Below are 24,173 nucleotides of genomic sequence, written 5' to 3'. Positions count from 1 at the left end.
GAACTTAATTAAAAAGGCTGTAAAAGATCCAATTGCTATGTGCAAAGGAGCTGACTAGTGAGGACTAATGTGAATCCATCATTGGGAGAATTTACACTGCAGGAAAAGGAAAGGTCAAAGAAATTAAACAAATTATTTATGTCCGTCTCCATCGAAGAAGACAGAAAAGCCTATCAGATAAGAAAGGAACTGAAGGATATTAGTATTAAGATAAAAATAAACTACAAGAAGATGGTGAGGATGAAACTTATCAAATCTCAGACTCAGTGATCAATATCAGAGTTTTGATAGAGGTGGTTAGAGTTAAAAGACGGATTGGTCATCATATTTCAAAATTCTGTAGATTCTGCATTGGTTCTTCTAGATTGGAGGTTAGCATATATGGCCCATATATTTAGAAGCAGGGAAAGACAAGTCATTAGGAAAATGGTGGAATCTAAATTGAGGCATGTAATAACAGAATACCTCAAAAAGAATAAGAATGATCAGAATCAACATTGATTCACTAAAGAGAAATTGTGTGACTAATCTATTGGTTTTCTTTCCGAATGTGACTGGTTGAATGGGATATGGAAAATCTAGTGAATGTGGTGCGTTTAAATTTTAATTAAATTCCACACAGGAGGTCAATCAACCAAGTTAGAGCATGTAGAAGTGAAGATAATGTACAAGCAAAGATTAAGAAAGCAGAGTGAGAGTAAACAGACTAGGTGATCGTTTCGTTGAACACATTCGCTCTGTCCGCCTGGGCCTACCTGATATCCGGGTTGCCAAACACTAATTCCCTTTCCCACACAGACCTTTCTGTCCTGGGCCTCCTCCATTGTCAGAGAGAGGCCAAATGCAAATTGGTGGAAAAGCAACTCATACTTCGCTTGGGCAGCTTACAACCCAGCGGTATGAATATTGATTTCTCTAACTTCAAGTAACCCTTGCATCCCCTCCCTCTCCATCCCTCCCCCAAGTCATTGTACTAGTTTCAATGTCGCCCTGGTGAGTTCCATTGAAACTTTTTTCACCATGCACACAGCTAACAATGGCCTGTTTCCCTTATCATTGTTGCTTTTTTTGCATATCTTTTACTCATTTGTTTTCTATTTCTCTTTATCACTATCTATATCTCCCATTTCCGTTTCCCTTGACTCTGTCTGAAGAAGGGTCTCGACCCAAAACATTGCGTATGCCTTTTCTCTAGAGATGCTGTCTGACCCGCTGAGTTACTCCAGCTTTTTGTATCTATCTTCCTTTTCGTTCTGACATGACATAACCAGGGGAGTGCTGCAGGGATGGGTACTTGGGCTCCACATTCACAATCTATCAATTATTTGATGAGGGGGATGAAATGTTATATCTCTAAATTAGCTGATGATACAAAACTGGCAAAGAGGCAAAACTGGCAAAGAGGGAAATGGACAAACTAAATGAATGGCTGAGACAATTGCAAATGGAGTGCAATGTAGAAACTTGTGATGTCACCCACTTTGGGGGCTTCAGGCAGAAATGCAGTGCGTGTTAAATGGTGGCCAATTGGGAAATGGTGCTGCTCAATGAGACCAAGCATCCTAGGTCTAGGCATCATAAATCAATGAAATCTAATATGTAATAACAGCAAGCAGTGAGACATGAACATGTCTTCATACGGAATAGGAGTAGAATTAGGCCATTCGGCCCATCAAGTCTATTCCACTTTGAGATTTAAGGAATAAAGACGTGACCGTAATTACATGAGACTTGGCAAGACAACACCTGGAGCACCACCTCCAGTGTCAGACTCCTTATCTGAAATGGAATGTTCTTGCCAAAGAGAAATGTAGCAAAGGTTCACAAAACTGGTTGCAGGGATGGTGGGCTTGCCCGAGGAGGAGAGATTGCTTCGACTCCATCTTTATTCTCTAGAGTTTAGAAGGATGAGTTAAGATTCTAGAAAGATGAGAAAAAGAGTTTGCATTGAATCTCAAACCACTCTTACAGGGCTCTACACGCTGGATTCATGGAGGGTTTTATTCTCCTAGCTCAGTAGTTTAGAAACTGGGATACATTCAAAATAAAGGGTAGAACACCGAGGACTGAATGGCCTACTCCTGCACCTATTGTCTATTGTCTATTGACTGGAGTTTAGAAGGATGAGAGGGGATCTTATAGAAACATAAAATTATAAAAGGACTGGACAAGCTAGATGCAGGAAAAATGTTCCCAATGTTGGGCGAGTCCAGAACCAGGGACCACAGTCTTAGAATAAAGGGGAGGCCATTTAAAACTAAGGTGAGAAAAAACTTTTTCACCCAGAGAGTTGTGAATTTGTGGAATTCTCTGCCACAGAGGGCAGTGGAGGCCAAATAGGATAGATTTAAGAGAGAGTTAGATAGAGGTCTAGGGTCTAGTGGAATCAAGGGATATGGGGAGAAGGCAGGCACGGGTTATTGATTGTGGATGATCAGCCAGGATCACAATGAATGGTGGTGCTGGCTCGAAGGGCCGAATAGCCTCCTCCTGCACCTATTTTCTATGTTTCTATGTTTCTATGACTGAGCTGAGGAGAAATTTGTTCCAGCAGCTGATGGTGATTTTTTGGAGAACTGTGGAAACTCAGTCATTGAATGTATTCAAAACAGATGTCGATACATTTCTTGATTTAGCAATACCCATGAATATGTAGCTGGACACAGTTCCAACTCTATCTTTAAATTTGCCAACAATACCAGTGTTGTTGGACGAATTACAGGTGATGACGAATCATTGTATGGGAGGGAGATCGATCATACGATTGTGTGGTGTCAGAACAACAGCCTTGTTCTCAATGTCCGTAAAAAACCTCTCGAGTTGGAAGCCGTCTCCAAATTAATATTGAGGGCGACATGTCTTTTTCTTTCGGAAGTTAACTAATTGAATATCCAGCATTTCCTTTTAAACTTTAGTTCATACTGACCAGTGACCACCCCATACACTGGCACTATCCTACATACTTGGGACAATTTACAGAAGCCCATTAACCCACAAACCTGTACATCTGGAGAGCGGGAGGAAACCAGAGAACAGGGAGAACGTACATACTCCGTACATACAGCACCCATACTCAGAATCGAACCTGGGTCTCTTGGCACTGTAAGGCAGCAGTGGTTAGCATCAGTGTGAATAAAAACATCCGTACATTTCTTATTCTATACATTGATTCTTTTATTTGCGTTTACATGCTAAATAGGCTGACATGCTGAGAGATGATCAGTGGATAATTAAGAATAGAACAGTGCTTTTTATGAACTGCGTTTTACAGCCTATGTCTATGGTTCTTAAACAGATAAAGATATTTTCTATGATCCATTACCGATATAACTGACAACTTTACATTACAACACAATTTTCATTACCTGCGGACAATATCTAAAATAACATACCTGTTGACATGCAGTCAAAGGCAGAGGTTGCCAGGTCAGTTAGCCTCTTTCCCATATGATCTGATGGGCCTGCGCAGAAGACATCAGTCACAGTGGCATTTATGGTCCTCAACCAAGACGTCATCCATTTGGTTTTGCAGTCACATTGGAACTTGTTTCCACGCAAATCCCTGGCCAGTTAAAAGAAAATACTGAATAAATACTTGCAGCATAAAGTCACTGCATTTCATTGTTTGTGAAGACGCCTCACTCTTTGGGCACAGGGGCTTGATTTGGATGAGGTTTGCCAGTTAGCACAGAAATGAGGAGAAATGTATTTACTAAAATCTCGCACATTCAAGACCCATATAACAGAACACAGGGCACCAAGGGAATCAAGAGATAAAGGGATCAGATAGAAATCTGGCCAGATAGTGAATCAGCCATGATTATTTAAAAGGCAGAGAGGAGTCTGGACCTCTTTCCTGGCTCCGTTTCTTTGGAAGTCTCCACATCATGATGGGACAGACAGTTCAAAACTGGCAACGTTTTTACAGAGCAGAGGGAAGTGTGTGGTGCTCATGTTATCCTTTGTAAAGTCCAATAATACTTTTTGCTAATTTGCTCCTTTTGTCCCTTTGAATTCTTTCAATTTTTTGATTCCTAAAATTAAAAAGTGAATAATAATATCCGAGATGCTAAAGTGAGATGCTAAACCATTTATGTGTTTTTCATGAATTTTACACCACCCAACATCTCAAAATACAGACTTTTGCACTAACATTTGTTAAAAATTAAGTGCAGAATTATTTCAAGACAGGATGCTCCCGGGATGGAACTGACGTCAATAGCAGTGTACAAGTTGCAAAGATTCTCCAGGTATTAATCTTAATCATTGCTAAATCAGGATCATTACAAATTAATATACAACGTCATCCAGTTCCATTTTCAGCACAATGCCATCCCAACTACACATGGCCTTGTATTTAGATTAATCACAACTTTCAAATGAAAATTAAATTGAATATCGTAAAAATGAAATTGTAGTGCAGCTTTTTGAAATTAGTTTGACTGTTAAAATAAGAAAATACTCTTGGGATAAACCCAAAGTCTATAAGTTCCTTGCTTTCCACTATTATGCATACATCACAATAGAAAATCCATCACAACTATGATAGATTCTCTTGAAAGTAATAGAATGGATTTGTGATGAGAGGAAAGTTGGTAGATCTGACAAAGATACTAATACATGATTAAAGCAATCCATCCAGTGCGATCTTGGAGGGGAAGTCAGTAATATCCCCATTGTGAGGCATAGCACACAAAAAAAATCAGGTGGAATGAATTGAACCCAGTGCAAAATGGAGAAAATGTTCTTGCAGCAAGTTAGGTCATTCCCCCAGAAATGAATGGAGCAAATATCTTCAAAAGTTTCAGACACATAAAAGTAACCAAAAGCAATTAAAATTCTCTTTAAATTTTAGAAGTTAAAAATTCTTCAATATATTTTAAAACAATTGAACACTTTAAAACATTCTTTTAAAATTAACATTAATGAATACTACCCACCTGATTCTCTCACAACAATTATCCACTATTCCAATCAACATGGCTGCTCCCTGCACCTGCTCTGACTTGCTGCAGCACTGTAACCCCCTGCTAGTTGCAGCATTCCGCTCTCTTGCTGAGCTCTAATAATTGAAGGTAACTGCTGACCAGTGTCAAATTGTTCACAACAACTTTGGGATTTGCAAGGAAACCTCAAGGTTGCTGCCAATTACAACCCTGCTGAGAGGTTTGTCATCAATATCGCACAAAGTGTGGACCATTATTTTTTCATGCAAAATAATCTCCTTTTTACAAAGAATCCCATATAGAAATTACTGCACTGAATAAAGTTAGAGAACCCAATAAGTTTACGCATGTGTTTATACTCCACATCTTTGTAATAAAATGGTTGTTTGTAAAAAAAAAAGTGGAGCAAGGGATAGAAATCCCAAGTCTTTTCACAATCTTGTTCATTGTTCAGATTGAGCATTTGCTGAACAGTTTATATGGGAAATTTCACAGCCCATTCCTAAAGCATGCTGTCATCTTGCCATAATTGGATAATTTATGACAAAATGTGAAACTGCCCAAAACATGTCTTTTCAAAAGAAAAAAAAGAAAATAAATGTACTTGGTATCATGTCTCAGACCACTGCTTGTTTAATGTAATCGCTTATCAGTGCACATTCAATGAAAATCAAGAGGGCAGACTAATTAAATGCCGAATGTGAACAATCATGCCAGCATTATGTCAGATCCATATTCCGGCTAATCATGGCTTCCTTACTTAAACCTCACTTAGCTATTTGAAGTGCTAAAGTAAATGTAATGCGTTTGGTCACAGCCAAGAAGGCACACCAACACCTCTATGTCCGCTGAGTGAATTCAGCATGTCTCCAATGACTCTTACAAACATCTACAAATGTACTGTAGAAAGCATACTGTTGGGTTGCATCACAGCTTGTTTGGGAACAGTGTCCAAGAGAGTTCCAGAATTGCAGAGAGTTGTGGATGTGGCCCAGTCTGTCACACAGGCCCCGTCTCCCCACCATCAACTCCACCAGGTGGAGCAGGTGTCTACTCTAAGAATACCAGGAAACAGGAGCACCTTCCCTTCCATTCAATATCCTTGTCAGAAGACTCAGAAATGGAAAGTACTCAAATGCAGGCTCACCCAAAAGTACAGAAGAAAACTCAGAATCTAAACGCGAATGGAACCGAACGATATAGACCGGGAACTGACAGAACTCGGAACTGCTATCGAACCGACAGCATGCCGAACTGATTAGTCAGCACCCAATTGCTGATGATCTCAGGTATTTATACCAAGTGATCGATTAGGGGAGCAGATTAAATGCAGGTGTAACTCCTAATAGCTTAGGGGAGGAATGTGGAAAGTGTCTCAAGTGTGTGCAGGCGTGACAAATGTGACAATCGTCATGGCCCCAGACCTCAAATTGCCCTCCATGTCAATTCTTTGTAATCCTCAACTCCTCACCTTTCAGTACATTCTACAACCCTCCCAGGTGGAAACACCCAGTTCCTTATCAGACAAATTAAAACTTGGCTTCTTTGTAGTTCATTGATTAAGTGCATAAAAAAGTGAGTTCACCTCCCAGCTTTATGTGTAGGATCATTTTACAGATATCTACCAGATGATCTGTTCCAACAGCCAGGAACTCTTCAAGGTTCAGAAAACAGCTGAAGGAGTCAAACTGGGGCAAAAGAGCGGAGGATAAAATTACTTCTGCTAGTGCAGAAGCTTCATCAGCTCACAGAAGATAAACAGGATTAAATTATGGCTTTATATTGTGATAGGAACAAACTATTTCACATGCTCTTCTTTCATGGGTCTTGTATCAAAGATTTGGCCTCGCTGACAACTTCAATATTTTCCGCCCCACCCAAATGATCCAGAAACAAACCAGCACCTCGCCCATCTCCTCGAGGAATGAAGGGTGGCAATGCGACCTTTCAATATCGAAACTTTAAGCCAAAACAACAGCACAATCCAATTGTCAGATTCCTAAATAGAACAATTTTAGCACAGGAACAGGTCCTTCAGCGCACCTTGGCTAATTAAACTAATCTCCTCTGCCTGCCCGTCTCTCCATTCCCTGAATATCCATATGCCTGGTCGACAAAGCTTCTTAAATGCCTCTATCAAAACTGCCTCCACCATCACCCCAGCAGCACATTCCAAGCACCCACCAGCCTCTGTGTAAATAAATTTGCCCTGCACATCTCCTTTAAATGTTGCCCCTCTCACTTTAAAGCTATTCCCTTCTGCCTTTAAAGTTATAAGCTTCTGACAAGAGAGGATTTTTTTTTTTTTAAATCGACCAAAATCCAAAGGAGAGGGGCAGTAAAATACCTGTCTTGGGTTCTATTATGAAGGTTGCAATCTCCTTGAAACAACTCTCATCAGGAAGGCTGGAAGTGTGAGACTGGAAACAGTCCAGTTTCCGGGAGAGATGTGCCCTCCGGCACCTACACATTCGCAATGCCTCCTATTTGATTACAAGCAGTTCAAATTGTTACCCTATCAGTTGAAATAGAGATCACAAGTTTCCTGTGAAGGGAAAGCTGCCTTACGGGTGCTCCATATTCTGCACAACACAAACTCGATAAAACAAAATCCAGTCATGTCCACTGGATAAACACAATATTTACAATCCCATAACCTGCCCTGTTGCAAGGTGTGACGCATCTTGTGGAGCTGATGTCAGCACGCCCCATGTGGGATCCACATGTGGATTCAAAATTAGTGCACTGTAGAAAATTATAACACTGAATGAAACAATTTAGCCATCTTTTCATGCTGATCCAAAAAGGCTACTCCAGCCTAATCCTATTTCCAGCTCCTGGCCCAGAGTTTAACAGGTTGCAGAAAATAGGACTTCATGCAAATTCTCTCAGAACGGTTTCAAATAATTTTTTTAAAACAGAATAGCTACTTATTGAAATGCCAACTAGTATTCATAAACAACCAGATACAGTATATGTTCCATTAGTTTAATTATAGGAGGTGTTAAGGTGAACAGAAAAGTATTTGATGAAGTGGAAGAATTATAGGAATTGTATGTACAGCCCATTGAATTATACCATTCATAAAATTAGGTAATTTTATTCTGATAATAACTACTAGTTCTGAATTCTATTTAATTTGATTTTCATGAAATTTAGTATCCTGGGTGAATCATTGGGTAGGCTTGTAGTAATCTATTGCATTACTATGGATGACAAGTCCTTTTTACTGTTATTAAAGTTGTTATAAATTCAGGCTTCCTCGGACTGTAAAATTCCATGTGTAATCTACCAACTAGTGCCATAGAGTCCTAGAGTGATACAGTGTGGAAACAGGCCCTTCAGCCCAACTTGCCCACACTGGCCAACAATGTCCCAGCTACACTAGTCCCACTTGCCTGCGCTTGGTCCATATCCCTCCAAACCTGTCCTATCAATGTACCTGTCTTACTGTTTCTTAAACGATGGGATAGTCCCAGCCTCAATTACCTCCTCTGGCAGCTTGTTCCATACACCCACCACCCTTTGTGGGAAAAAGGTTACCCCTCGGATTCCTGTTAAATCTTTTCCCCTTTACCTTGAACCAATGTCCTCGATTCCCTTACTCTGGGCAAAAGATTCTGTGCATCTACCCGATCTATTCCTCTCATGATTTTGTATACCTCTATAAGATCACCCCTCATCCTCCTGCGCTCATGGAATAGAGACCCAGCCTACTCAATCTCTACCAATAGCTCACACCCTCTAGTCCTGGCAACATCCTTGTAAATCTTTTCTGAACCATTTCAAGCTTAACAATATCTTTCCTATAACATGGGGCCCAGAACTGAACATAATATTCTAAATGCGGTCCCACCAACATCTTCTACAACAGCAACATGATCTCACAACTTCAATACTCAAGACTGATGAAGGCCAGTGCCAAAAGCCTTTTTGACTACCTTATCTACCAGCGACTCGACTTTCAAGGATCCATGCACCTGTACTCCTCGATCCCTCTGCTCTATAACACTACTCAGAGGCTTACCATTTACTGTGTAGGTCCTGCCCTTGGCCGACATCCCAAAATGCAACACCTCACACTTCTCTGTATTAAATTCCATCAACCATTCCCCCGCCCACCAGGCCAATCGATCCAGATCCTGCTGCAATCGTTCACAACCATCTTCACTATCTGCAAAACCACTAACTTTTGTATCATCAGCAAACTTGCTAATCTTGCCCTGTATGTTCTCATCCAAATCACTGATGTAGATGACAAACAGTAACGGGCCCAGCACCGAACCCCGAGGCACACCACTAGTCACAGTCCTCCAGTCTGAGAAGCAACCTTCCACCATCACTCTCTGCCTCCTTCCGTGGAGCCAATTTGCTCTCCATTCAGCTATCTCTCCTTGGATCCCATGCGATCTAACCTTCCAGAGCGGCCTACTATGCGGAACTTTGTCAAACGTAATACTGAAGTCCATGTACACAACATCTACAGCTCTGCCCTCATCAATCTTTTTGGTCAACAAATATATACAGCATGCCATGTGAAAGTGATTGGTAGATGCATTTATAGAGTGAATGAACCACACTGCTGCCACAACAATTTTGTCATTTTCATCCCCATCTAGCCAGCTGAGGAATGACAACAGGTTTAAATAGTGTGAATGCTTTTGATTTAGATGGGAGCTGAGCCAATTTAATTAACCTCACTGTTTCCAGCCAGGGTAATGATAGCAGCTTGTCTGCCATTTTTTTGTGCCATTCATGAGTCTTCATGACAATGGGGCCAACTCTCGGGGAAACTGGGAACATAATGCTCATGAGCACAATACTCTTCATAAGTAAACTTAAAAATAAATTTTACAAACAGTCGACAAAAAGAACTGCAGATGCAGGAGTCTTGGCCAAAAAACACTAATTGCTGAGATAACTCAGTGGGTCAGGCAGCATCTGTTCATGTTCTCCAGAGATGCTGCCTGACGAGTTGAGTTACTCCAGCACTTTGTTTTTTTTTGCAATAAATTTTGCAAATAATTTTTATTGAAGGATCGTCAAGAATAGATTTTCTGGAAATGTCCTTACTTTCTCGATTAGTAAAGGTGTTAGGGGTTATGGGAAGAAGGCAGGAGAATGGGGTTGAGAGGGAGAGATGGATCAGCCATGATTGAATGACAGAATAGACTTGATGGATCTAATGGCCTAATTATGAACTTATGAATTTAAGAATTTTAAAGTAAAAAAGAAGGCCAATTGTCCATTGTAAAAAGCTGAAAAACATAAAATCTAAAAATGTATTAACTTCTCATTTCTAACAATTGTCATTTGCAAACTACTATCAACATGTGTCCTGCAGCACAGTCAAATACTCTCAACCACTGCTACACCATCCCTATCGCTCCATACCTCACACTATGTCAAATTAGACCACCTGGTTGTGTTCCTTCTCCCTGCATATAGGCAGAGACCAAAGAGCGCAGTTCCAGTGATGAGGATCGTGCAGAAGGAAAAGGAATAACTTTATGACTGTTTGACATCAGTCCACTGAGTTATGTTCAAAGACCCTCCGTGTGGCACGGTGACGCAGCGGTAGAGTTGCTGCCTTACAGCGCTTACAGCACCAGAGACATGGGTTCGATCCTGACTACGCGTGCTGTCTGAATGGAGTTTGCATGTTCTCTCCGTGGCTTTTCTCCAAGATCTTTGGTTTCCTCCCACACTCCAAAGATGTACAGGTTTGCAGGTTAATTGGTTTTGTATGAATGGAAATTGTCCCTCGTGCATGTAGGATAGTGTTAATATGTGGGGATCACTGGTCGGTGAGGACTCGATGGGCTAAAGGGCCTGTTTCCGCGCTGTACCTGGACGGACCGACTGGAGTTTTTGTGCACATCTTCAATCTCTTACTAAGGTTTAAGATTCCCACCTGCGTTAAATAGATATCCACGATACCAGTGCACAAGAAGAGCAAGGCGACATTCCTCAATGACTACCGACTGCTGGCACTCATTTCCATTGTGATGAAGTACTTTGAGAGGTTGGTTATGAAGTATCAACTCTTACCATGGCAAGAAGCTGGACCCACTATAATTTGCCTACGGCCACAAAAGATCAACAGCAGATAAGATCTTGCTAGCTCTCCACTTGGCACTGGACCAAATGGATGATAAGAATATGTATGTCAGGCTGTTGTTCCTCCATTACACCATCACCCCTTCTAAACTTATCTTAAAACTCAGGAAACTGCATCTCTGCTCCTCCTGATGCAAGGGAATCCTTGACGTCCACTTCGGCAGACCTCAATCTATACGAGTTGGCAACAACGTTTCCTCCTTGATAACCATCAACCCAAGAGCACCTCAAGGCTCTGTGCCCAGTTCCTTGCTCGCGATACCCATGACTGTGCAGCCAGACACAGCTCCAATGCCATCCAATCATCTGCCAATACCATTAATGTTGGACAAATAGAGAGTAATGATGAATCAGAGTACAAGAGGGAGATTGATAATCTGATTGAATTGTGCAGGACAACTTTCTTGCTCTCAACATTAACAAGACCAAGCAGGTGATTTTTGACTTCAGGTAGGGAAAGTCAAGGATCCATGAACATCTTCAGCAGCGGTGAAGAGTATCAATAGCTTTACGTTCCTGGCGTGCATGCCTGAAGATCTGTCCTGGGTCTAATCACTCAGAAATCTCATCAATGCCTCCTCTTCCTCAGAAAATTGAGATTTAATATGTCACTGAATGCTCTGTAGAAATTCTACATGCATACGATAAAGAGCATACTGACTGGTTGCATTACGGCCAGGTTAGGTAACTCAAATCCCCAGGAACAAAGGAGTCTGCAAAAAGTGGTCCCGGTCCTGGTCCATCACGGGTATTGACCTCCCCAGCAAAGGCATCTACAGGAGGCACTGCTTCTAAATAGCAGCTAATGTCATTAACGAACCACACTATCCTAGCCACGTTCTCATCTTGTTGCTACCATTTGGAAGAAGGTACAGGAGGTCGAAGAAGGTACCATGGGAAGAAGTACCATGATCTCCAGGTGCAAGAACAGCCCTTCCCAGCAACCATCAGGGTCTTGAATCACACTGCACAACCCTAACCCCAACCTTACCTCAGCAATGATCTACTATGAGCTTTGTTTTGGTTGCAACTCATACTTCAGTTTGCACCATTATGGTGTGGCTACCCAGCATTACCGATAATTTATTGTCTTATTGATTATTCAATATATATTTGTTGTTTTATTGTGTTAATAGGTCAGTGAAGCTGCAGCAAATAAGAATTTTATTGTTCTATTCTGGTGCACAAGATAATTAAACCTTCTTGACTCCTGGATTTATAGATGCAATAGATTCAACTATTCAATTTGGGCTAGAGAGTTGAAGGCTCAGCTAAAAGGTACTTAAATAGTTAACAACCTGCCTTAACTCTATGCGATCTATTATAATTGACAATAATACAGATACAACAATTTTGGTTTTTTTGTTTTAGTTTTAAAGATGCAGCGCATATGGCCCATCTCGCCTCACCGACCAGCGATCCCCGCACACCAACACTAACCTACACAATCACTAGGAACAACTTACAATTAATCGACAAACCTGTACGTCTTTGGAGTATGGGTCGAAACCGGAGATCCTGGAGAAAACCCATGCAGATCACGGGGAGGACGTACAGATAGTACCCATAGTCAGGATCGAACCTGGATCTCTGGCGTTGTAAGGCAGCAACTCTACCGCTGCGCCACCATGCCTCCCATTCTTAAAACTGTTTGGAAAGTTGGAACAAATTGTGGTTTCTGCAAGGTTAACAGTCATGTGGGACATATCCTAGGAAGTTGAGGCATTCTTCAATTCATTGGATGCTCCTAATCACTGAATGACTTCCACATCATCAACAGTGTGTGCCACCGGCATTATGTAAGCTGTAAATCCCGCAGTGCTGACTCATTCCATGTGGGGAAATCTAGTATCACCAACGTGAAAACTGGAACATTACACACATTACTGATGACTGCAATGGTGATCTCACATGCACAAATTCTTGAAAGTAATTGAGAGGCTGAGAATATGCTATAGTTTCTGGGTTGGAAGGTGTCAGTGAAGGTAAGGTATTGGTTGAATTGTAGCCCAGCCGAAGATCCCCTGAATTAGAGGAGCTCAAACATAGTAGAAATTGCTCTTTCACTTTTGTATCAGATCAAATGCATCAGATTTGTATTTAAGAAACTCTTTTACATTTAGAACTTAGTAAACTCTTTTCCTCTTTTGAATTTATCAGATTTGATTCCACCTTATTTATTTCTAAAAACATGAAATGCAACCTCGAATGAAAGAATGATTTCTATTGATCTTTTCTGTGTATGGTCAAGTCTGAGATCTATTTTTGCATGTCAGGTGCATATTGTAACTTTCTGTATATCATTTAATGAATTGAAGTTAGATAGTCTATATCAAATGGGGACACTGTGGAATCTAATTAAATGGAATCCTGATCGAGAAGAGGGATGTGAACTTGGCTGATGGGTACATAATATTGAACATGATTTGTGGTGAATACTGTTTAGGTTTATGACAAATTAATGTCTACTTCATTACCTGACTATCTGAGTTTAACATACTCAGCCCGAGTAGGTTTACATTACCTATAAGTGTGATCTGATACCATTTGTGATCTTTAGGCTGTCAAATTAATTTGTGAGGTAGAAATCAATGCAGAAGAAATTAAGGTGTGCCTCCAGTTTGAGTGACGGGTGGTATAAATAGAAAGAACAAAAGGTATAATGTTTGGACTTTACTGAAATCATTATCATCTGATGTGCACATTTCAGTTTTTCCTATTAACCTTTTGTCAGCAACAGACATCAATGAGAACGCACTACAGTTAATATAACACATTATTCAGTTTCACAAATGTAGCCAACATTTCAATCTGTTACTTGACACTATTTTTGGAAAAGCACAACTGTGCAATTTCTTCCTTTCTTTTCCAACAAAAAAAAAGATTAAAAAACCTTGATGTCTTCAACATTGAAATTTTGTTTTATGTTTCTTGCAAATGCAGTCTCGTGAAGTAGTTATTTTATCATGTGTTATGAAATCATAAAGCTGTAAATGTATGTTTCAGCTGCAAATATCCCAGCACTATAGTTTTTTTAACAAATTTGCTGTTCTAATTTAGATCTAAGTAAACAAAACTAAAAGATCAATTTTTATGTTATAATATTTGATACAAATTTTCTGCAATGCATAGGTGTAAGTAAAGATCATATGAAGCACTTTCATATCAGCACACAGTGATTTAACCACATTCTTCCTGTGCCCAAATGTATTCTTGCAGAGCAAATAAATGAATTTTCTTTAAGTTCATTGTATAACATTTGGAAATAAATTATTCATTTTAAAATAAATGTTGTACACTTTTGTGGAATAGCATATGAAAATGTTCCAGTTTATTGTACTGAATAATTAAAGTATTGCTAAAAAAATGTGAGAAGCTTACAGTTCAATCAAGGAATCCAAGTCAATGAAGACTTCCCTTGGTAAGGTTCTGATTCCATTGTTGGCCAAAGAACTGAAAAGAAAGAATTCATTTTAAAGCATTACTTCATTAGTTTAAATACCTGCTGAGAATTGACAATTTTATGTGTGATGTGTTTCTATAGACACAAGAACTCAAGAACTGTGGTGATTTGACAATAACTTGACACGGGCAACAACACAAAGACTCACAGGTGGACCAAATTTTTGAGTCCTCGAAAAGCATGTCTTGATATCGACTCAATTTTGTTGCTTTCAATGAATCTGTAGACATGAAGACATTTAGTTAGTTCAAATGGTCAACCAACCTGATTCTAAAATTGATGAAGAGAATAGAAAATGCAAAACGCGACAAACTTACAAATACTCAAGATGTGGCAGCTCAGCAAATGCATCACTGTTTATTGATGTAACTGAATCTGAATTCAGCAGCCTGAAATAAAAACCAGCAGTGCTTTTATGGAAATTAAGCTCTTACATTTGTATAATGAATAATTTTCAATGCAACAGCATCTAAACACGAACCGTTGACAGATTTAATTTGTATAATATAATCAATACATTTTTATAAACGATTAGTAATGCTTTTTTGCAAAAGAAGGAGAGTGTTAAAGTTGTGTAGGTACTGAAATCCATGCTTATAATTAGAACTGACGTTGGAACAGGCAAGTCAGGTGAGTTTCAAGCAAGCAGAAGAAAAAAACAGTATTTTCTAACAGGCATCAAGATTACCAATGGATGCTCCATATCAAAGCCTGTACTCAAAATTGTGGGTTGGCTAGAACTTTAATATGTGGCATAATATGAGAGAGAAAAGAATATTCCAAGTGTCACAAAAAGGACTGCAATTGAATAATTATATTTCCACCTTTTCTAGGGAACACAGTGAACACAAAGCAATGTCAACAGAAGAAAGATGGTTTTGGTTCAGAATTTTTTAATATTACATGGGGCAATGATTAATGCAAAGCAAATCATTTTGGGAATGGCTTGAAAAAAATCATCAAAATCAAATCCAATTGAAGTCCAATGTGGAAGAGACAGGGCATTTATTTGAAAAGGGTTTAGTGTTGGTTACATTAGCGGGTTGTGAATCCACCTCAAAGAAATATGGATGCAGGACCCCCCCATCTAAGGCTGAGATAGGTAGATTTGAGGTGAAATCAAGGAAAGTGGTGACTGTGCGATGAAGTAGAGCCTAATGATCAGATCATTAATGCCAGAACAGTGTTGAGGGTCACAAAGTGCTGGAGTAACTCAGCGGGTCAAGCAACATATCTGGAAAAATAGGATGGGTGATGTTTTGGGCCGGAACCCTTCTTCAGACCTGAAACATCACCCGTCCTTTTTCTCCAGAGATGCTGCCTGACCCGCTGAGTTACTCCAGCACTTTGTGTCTATCTTTGGTATAAACCAGCATTTGCAGTTCCTTCCTACACAGTGTTGAGGGGCATGTGGCCTAGTGTTGTTCCTAATTCTTATTAAAAAAAAATACTTAACAGTTCACACAAATTTAGAAACTCACCTTTTATGTCTATTGTTTGTTTTCCAAAATTCTTTGTTGCATTTTCATTTTTATGATTTGTATATTGTTTATAAGTGATGCCTTTATTTTACTCCTATTTATTCTGTTTTATTTTCCAATAAAGAATAGAAGTTTGAAATAAAAATCCATCAGGTCCAATACTCTGATTTGATGTTTGAAGTGGATCAGCAACATGCTGCAATGGTGCACTGTGCCAACAGCATACTGGAATTTGACAGAGCTCACAAAGCTTTTCAGAAAGATTGAAACACTGTTCTGCCAACAGCAAAGATTGATGAACTCTGAGCTTTTACTAGTATTGATTGCATTTAAGAATTACAGCCAAAACCTGACTCCATTGTGTGTGCTGTTGCCTGAAGTCATTTCTGGAAACAGCAACAAAAAAAAATGAAATGGTATTTGTTGAGGTGGCGATAAACATTTAGTTGAGCAATGAAAAATATATAGTTCCATGTTTTTTTTTATTGATATGGATATATAATTCATGTTTTAATACTCTTGTAAAAATGATCATTGCTACAATATCCATCAGTAAATAATGATGAAAACTGCCTTTTTAGCACTATAACATTAGGATAGCATCAATTGCATTTGATTCCCTACAAAAAATTGAATTTACATACAAATAAGTGATACTATTTTTGCAATTGAAGTTAACACTGAACAGAAAATAAGGTCAGAAGTGATAGGAGTAAATTAGGCTATTCGTCCCATTAAGTCTACTCCACCATTCAATCATGGCTGATCTATATCTCCCTCCTTAATCCCATTCTCCCGCCTTCTCCCCATAACCTCTGACACCTGAACTAATCAAGAATCTATCTATCTCTGCCTTCAAAAAAACTTTTCTTAAAAACAAGATGGTCCTACCAGGTACTGCGTTCTATCATTAGAAGTAAAATCAAAATATTTTACTACCCTTATCACTCTGATGGTGCAACAATTTGATGCTTCAATAATGAGGCCTGTTTTTATGAATCTAAAGTGGACTAATGTAATAGAAGTTGCCCCTAACTTTAAAGAATATATATGGATAACTCTGGGCCTTCTGACAGTGGTACATAACTCCAGAGACCTACAGCACAAAACTCTCTTTAAATCAGTAACTCCTCTGAAAATAGACACTAAATGCTGGAGTAACTCAGTGGGACAGGCAGGAGAGAAGGAATGGATGACATTTCGGGTCGAGACCCTTCTTCAGATTGATGTCAGGGGAATGGGTGGAACAAAGATAGAATGTAGCCAGAGATAAAAAAGACTGTTGGGAGAACTGGGAAGGGGGAGGGGATGGAGAGAGAGGGAAAGCAAAGGCTATTTAAAGTTAGAGAAGTCAATGTTCATACCGCTGCCCAAGTGAAATATGAGGTGCTGTTCCTCCAATTTGCATTGGGCCTCACTCTGACAATGGAGGAGTCCCAGGACAGAAAGGTCAGATTGGGAATGGGAGGGGGAGTTAAAGTGCTGAGCAACCGGGAGATCAGTTAGGTTAAGACGGACTGAGCAGAGGTGTTCAGCTAAACGATCGCCAAGCCTGCGCTTGGTCGCGCCTGAAAATAGTCACATGATATTTAATATGAAATGCAATAGTAAGTGAACTTCTGACGATGATGCAAGTTGCTGGCATGGAATACATCAGACTTTGGTTTACCTGATCGGGGAAAGATGGAAGGGGATACTTAACATAGAAAATAGGTGCAACTTGATGTTGGAAATGGTAGCGTTTTAATCTTTAGCAGTAATATTCAAGCATTAGGCAAATATGAATTACATATCTATATGCAACAGATATTGTGAAGTGTATTTCAGTCAAATACACTCAACATTAATTTGATAACGAATTCTCATTAAGTAGACTTTGGAATTTTAGAGTTTAGAGATACAGCGTGGAAACAGACCCTCTGGCCCACCGAGTCCCCACTGCTCAGCAATCACCCCTACCTACACTAGCACTATCCTGCACACTAGGGACCATTTAGAATTTTACCGAAGCCAATTAACCTACAAACCTGTACTCTTTGGAGTTTGGGAGGAAACCAAATCAAGTTTTACAGTAAAGAGAGGAAACATATAGCATTTATTTCTAATTGAATACAATTGGCAACATTTATTAAGAAGGAAGATGAAGTCACTTTGATATACTTATTTAATTTTGTTGTTGCTACTCCAAGTGCAGCAATTTATTGTTTCATTCAAGATATGCAGTATAGCCATTGACAAATTCTGGGCTCGCATTTAGCGCAAGACAGTCAGCATGGGATTTTTCATGGGTAAATCAGTTATGACTTGCATTGTTAAAAGCAAGTACAAAGACACAAAAAGTAATAAAAAGAAGATTGCAATGTGTGTAACATTTCAAAGGAGTTGTATTGCAAGGATTTAAAAAAATAATTTGCACGGGTTCATTGGTTCAGAGAATACATGTATTTATACTCTGTGTTATATTCCCAACCAGAAACATGGTTGGGAGGGAAAAGGAAGTTTTTGGTGAGAAGTCGGGGAACAACATACCATTACAATCCAAATTCACCAGAGAGTTAGCATGGCTAAAGGATTACATTATGACAATGAGTTCTATAAACTTGGTTTTACATTCCACCACACTAAGTTTGAAGCTTAGATTTACAGATGATTTTGTTAGATATGAGTATCATGGGATATAGAGCAATGGGAGATACTTGAAGCCAAGGTATAGATGAGCCATGATCTAAGTTGAGCAATGGAATATATTAATGGGGTTTAATAACCTGTATCTATCATATGAACCTATGTTTTAATTTAATTGTTCACCTGATCAATGGTGCAGTCAAAGGATGAGACTGTCGAATCACAAAAGATCTGGGATATTTGGATGAATATTATAAATGTCTTAATATTTCCCCTTATTGGTCTCAGTCTTCTTGTACATCCCCTCTGATGAAACATGAATTGCTGGGGGGGGGGGGGGGGGGGGGGGGACGACGACAATAGACAATAGGTGCAGGATTTGGCCATTCGGCCCTTCGAGCCAGCACCGCCATTCAATGTGATCATGGCTGATCATTCTCAATCAGTACCCCATTCCTGCCTTCTCCCCATACCCATAGTGGGGGAGGGGAGGGTGCTACACCAATGCAGGACCCAACGGGTCCACCATGTTCTAGTTCCTTTTAAAACTAACATTTAACCATGGGTTGGGGGTGGGGTGTAATGTTAATATTAATATACACAATTGTGTACAAGCTATATTGTTTTGTTAATAGTGTCAAAATCGTTTTATTTTTTAGGCCACAGCCTGTCAACCAGTATAATGTAGAGATGAAAAGTTAGTTTGCTGGGTTTAGCTCTCCATTTCTTTATTTTCTTCCCTGGTTCAAATGCGTACCTTTCCACAACATGTTTAGTCCTGAATTCAGAGCCATCTTCTTCAATGTACTTTGACAAAGATGGTCACCTTTTGTCTGTTCTGCTGCTTTATTGCATTCTTTTAACTTTGTTCTCTTTCATGGACGGGCTCTAATCTTATGAGCAATCTTCATCCTCAATACATTATTATCAATAATAAATGTATAAATTTAGCGATTTAGTTTATAAATTATCAATTAAGATTTGCTGTTGCAAGCTGAATTGAATTGAATTGAATGGAACACATTTTATTCGCCAAGTATGTATACATACAATAAATTTGCCTTGGTGGACGCCGTTATCACTTCTGCATTCAGATTCTGCAAACCACCACTCATGTTTTGGACAACTGATTGGCAGCGGCCTCTGCTCACAAAGATAATGGGAATTACCTCAATGCATCTAAGTGCGATGGATCTTACAGCGGTAGCGAGGTCAATAATCCATTCAGCCAAGAGTCGTTAAAAAAATCTTGGGACGTTTCCGAGTACGAATAATATTAACTATTAAAATATTTAGTGAAACGTGACTTGTGGGATTTCATTCGAACACATTTATCTGTGGGTTCCCGCCACCCTTCATATCACTAAGCCATCTTTGTATAAGGACCGGTAAGGTGCAAAATGACACAAAACGCTGGAGTAACTCAGCGGGTTCCGACCCGATGCGTCACGTATCCATGTTTCTCCTGGGATGGATGCTGCCTGACCCGCTGAATTACTCCAGCACTTTGTGCTTTTCATTGCTAAACCAGCACCGCAGTTCCTAGTTTCGACATAACTGCAAAATGATCAACGCCCGGGAATTGATCTCAAATCTGTTCATCGCAATATTGATATTTTGATTAAAGTCAATTCTAAAATGTTGAGGTGGCATTTTATACATATTTTGTTACTAATGCGTATCTCATCTTCACAGCTTTTAGGAGTTGCACAGTTTTTGATAATTTGGCACATTTTGTTGGTCGGGTTAACAATTTTGTTAGAGGTTCTTATTGGTTTGCCCAAGGAGAGTGTGTCGGTGTTTGTCCATCTAGTGCAACAAGAAACACACCCATACTCACAGAAGTTGCAAAAACGGTAAGCTTGAAAACATCCCTTCTGTTATTACGCTGTAACTTCCATTCACCAAACTCCTACAGATAGAAGTTTAAAACAAACCGTGATGCGTTGGTTGGTAATGTAGACTGCCCGCGATTTGACCGTAAAGTTGGCATCGATTCTGTTCAGTATTCATTTTTACACCATGTGCTTTATTTTATTCAATGCAGCGAACAATACGACTATTTCTGTTCAGCGAAAGCCCTGGCATATTTCCCCCATTTTTGCTCACCTATCTCTTTCTAAATTACTTTCGCTCTCTCAATACATCCCAACCTATTTTGTAATCTTAATCTTTTGAAATCTTGGAATAAAAATGAATGCAATATTCAATTTTCTTGCATAAACCCCCAAATGTGTTCATTGAAATAAAACAATATTTGTAAAAATTGGGCTCCAATGAAACAAATAGAGGGGCGGCGGCAGTTCCCCCGGGCCTCGTGTTGCTGTTTCCCTGTTTTTTTTTAAAAGAGCGAAAATTAACAGAAAACGTGCTGCCGCTTAATTTCATAACGTTATCGCGTTGCGAAAAAAAAACCCCTTTAAAGCGCAAAACGCCGTGGTGGCTTATTCTGCACTGTCGATGCTGTACACTGACTGCACAGTACTGTGGAGCTGAAATGATCCGCTCAGCATTCTTCTCTGTAGCGTATTGAATGCTCCAGCATTGTTTCCATGTTACACACTGCAGTAGAATATAGTTACACAATAATATAAACAATCTCTGTCGCTTGCCTTTCGATTTAAACTTTATTTCCCATGTCTGCATTCGGGTTTCGTCTGAAACAGGGGACTGGCCGACAGCTGAGATAATAAGTATTGTCATTTCTTTCCCAGTAATAATAAACAAAGTATATAGAGTGGTCGGTTCTGTTTACTTACAGGGACGTTACATCGCTGGCAGTAATCCTTGGGACAGATGAAGTTCCGATGCACATGATAGTATCTTTGGTGCAGCTGCATCGAGAAGGACATTTCGGTGCTTTTCTGATCACTCTACCGGATAACAAGCTGATCCCAATTACCATGGAAAGCAAGACAAAGCTCCTGTCCAGAGCACACATTGTCTGGCCTTTGACGCGCTCTCACACGCGGCCATTTAAAAAGGGAGATCTTGCCATCCACCGCCTTGCACCTTCCACTTTCTGCACAGTGCGCTGTTTGGGCGAAAACGCTGACATCAGCCGGTAATTTGCAGCCCTGGGTGCAATGAATTATTTATTGAATGTGCGGGCTCCAGAGAGTTTAAAAATATCCTCTCCTGACAGGACGGGTCTCGTTGCCCTTGCCCTCGCCCGCTGCTTTACCTCTTGCTCCGGGGGGGGGAGTGACTGTGTATTGATTTGGTGACCCCTTGTAAATCCAAGGCATTATTGCTAAATTATTCATTTATAAGTACATGTTTAAAAAACTTATCTGGACCTCGTAACTACGAGAAGGGGATGTGATTGTGGTGCTCATAAGGTTTATTTTAATTTCAGAAAATATGTATTAAAATAATACTTTTATCCTCGTCAAATGAGGAATTTGCAACACAGAAAGATCCTCAAATTTCAAAATGAACTTCGGGAATCTCAATTTGCTTTTCCTCGCACAGTTAAAACATGTTCCTTTTAGCAAATTTGAGACGAGTTCCCCCACCTCCCTCCCTCCCTCAACATGTTATCAGTGACTGGAATTAGAAGTTGCACCAAATTGGATCGGAAATCCCTAATCGACGGGAAAATGATAGGTTGGCTCCATTTAGCCGACGGGATGGCGAATCTTTAACGCATGCGGTGATGTGATATTCTCTTGCAAATGAGTGTTGGTGCCCTGATTTGCAAAGTCAAGGACATTGAGTGACAATCTGTTTCACGGGTAGGGGGGCTGTCGCCAGCTAATCAGAAAAGAAAGCATCTCGCAAAGTGACAGCACGCCAGGGATTGCTACTCAAGAGGCAATGCTTAAGCACTCTGCTCGCCGGGTAGTTGCTCGTATCCTCAGGAAGTGAGAACCGTTTCATTGCTAAGAACTGCATTTGTTCTACAAATAGCCGATGTGACACCTCAGCAGTCCGGGAAGACTTGATAGACATTGCGATACACACTGCCTAGTGAAATAGAGACCCAGTAGTATTGAAAACAAAGTACTGCCCCAGGTGAGAAATATCAAGGCACAGGATCCACTACGTTATTATTAAATGGTGGTGGAGTGGAAATGAAACCTGGGCCTTTTGCTTCACAGGCAATCCATTAACTGATGAGAATCTGCTAACGTGTAACAAAACCTCTCTGGTGATGGGACTTGGGTGATTGGGTCCATATTCAAAAATAGCGAGAATTTTCTCCAGCTAATGCATTGTGAATTGGTGAATTTTGTTTTGATCCTTCTTCCCTTTTATTTGGGCAAAGTGACACAGCTGATAGAGCTGCTGTCTCACAACCCTAGAGACCTAGGTTCAATCCTGACCTCAGTCTGAAGAAGGTAGACACAAAATGCTGGAGTAACTCAGCGGGTCAGGCAGCATCTCAGGAGAGAAGGAATGGGTGACGATTCGGATCGAGACCCTTCTTCAGACTGATGTCAGAGGAGGGGGCGGGCCAAAGATACGATGTAGTAGGAGACAGGAAGATAGTGGGAGAACTGGGAAGGGGAGGGGAAAGAGAGGGACAGAGGAACTATCTGAAGTTAGAGAGTTCAATGTTCATACCGATAGGGTGTAAACTGCCCAAGCAAAATATGAGATGCTGTTCCTCCAATTTGCGATGGGCCTCACTATGACAATGGAGGAGGCCCATGACAGAAAGGTCAGGCTGGGAGGGGGAGGGGGAGTTGAATTGCTCAGCCACCGGGAGATCAGGTTGGTTAAGGCGGACTGAGCGAAGGTGTTGAGCGAAACGAACGCCGAGCCTGCGTTTGGTCTCGCTGATGTAGAGAGGTTGACATCTGGAACAGCGGATACAATAGATGCGGTTGGAGGAGGTGCAGGTGAACCTCTGCTTCACCTGGAAAGACTGTTTGGGTCCTTGGATGGAGTCGAGGGGGAAGGTAAATGGACAGGTGTTGCATCTCCTGTGGTTGCAGTGGAAAGTACCTGGGGAGGGGGTAGTTTGGGTGGGAAGGGACGAGTGGACCAGGGAGTTATGGAGGGAACGGTCTCTGCGGAAAGCAGAAAGGGGTGCAGATGGGAAGATCTAGCGAGTAGTGGGATCCCGTTGGAGGTGACAGAAATGTTGGAGGATAATTTGTTGTATATGACAGCTGATGGGGTGGAAGGTGAGGACAAGGACTCGCTACTCTATGCTCTCAGTCTGAAGAAGGGTCTCAACCCGAAACATCACCCATTCCTTCTTTCCAGAGATGCTGCCTGACCCGCTGAGTGACTCCAGCATTTTGTGTCTACCTTTGATTTAAACCAGCATCTGCGGTTCTTTCCTACAACCTTTGAAATTCTCCATCCCCGAGGACAGTGGAGACTCAGAGCTTGTGTTTATTTAAACCATAGACCAATAGCGGCACAATAACACAGCTGGCAGAGCTGCTACCTCACCGCTTCAGCGATCTGTGTGCTGTGTGTTTGGCGTTTGCATGTTCTTCATGCAACCACATGGTTTTCCCCCCGGATGCTTCAGTTTCCTCTGACATCTTAGTGATGTGCAAGTTGGTCAATTAATGGCCA

General features: G+C 40.5%; 1 protein-coding gene across 1 annotated transcript in view; it reads right to left on the bottom strand.

The window, feature by feature from the left end:
• lgi2a (leucine-rich repeat LGI family, member 2a) overlaps positions 1-21,602 on the bottom strand; it is a 32,117-nt gene extending 10,515 nt beyond the window's left edge. Inside the window, exons 1-6 of the mRNA XM_078410816.1 lie at positions 21,395-21,602; positions 20,476-20,547; positions 14,847-14,918; positions 14,678-14,749; positions 14,448-14,519; positions 3,393-3,562 (exon numbers count right to left, since the gene is read on the bottom strand). Coding sequence (XP_078266942.1) covers positions 3,393-3,562; positions 14,448-14,519; positions 14,678-14,749; positions 14,847-14,918; positions 20,476-20,547; positions 21,395-21,576 — 640 coding nt within the window. The 5' untranslated portion in view covers positions 21,577-21,602. The remainder of the gene's footprint in view (positions 1-3,392; positions 3,563-14,447; positions 14,520-14,677; positions 14,750-14,846; positions 14,919-20,475; positions 20,548-21,394) is intronic.
• Positions 21,603-24,173: the final 2,571 nt, after the last annotated feature.

This window comes from Rhinoraja longicauda, chromosome 1, assembly GCF_053455715.1.
Source record: "Rhinoraja longicauda isolate Sanriku21f chromosome 1, sRhiLon1.1, whole genome shotgun sequence".
Lineage (NCBI taxonomy): Eukaryota > Metazoa > Chordata > Chondrichthyes > Rajiformes > Arhynchobatidae > Rhinoraja > Rhinoraja longicauda.
This window is presented reverse-complemented; position numbering and strand designations above follow the sequence as displayed.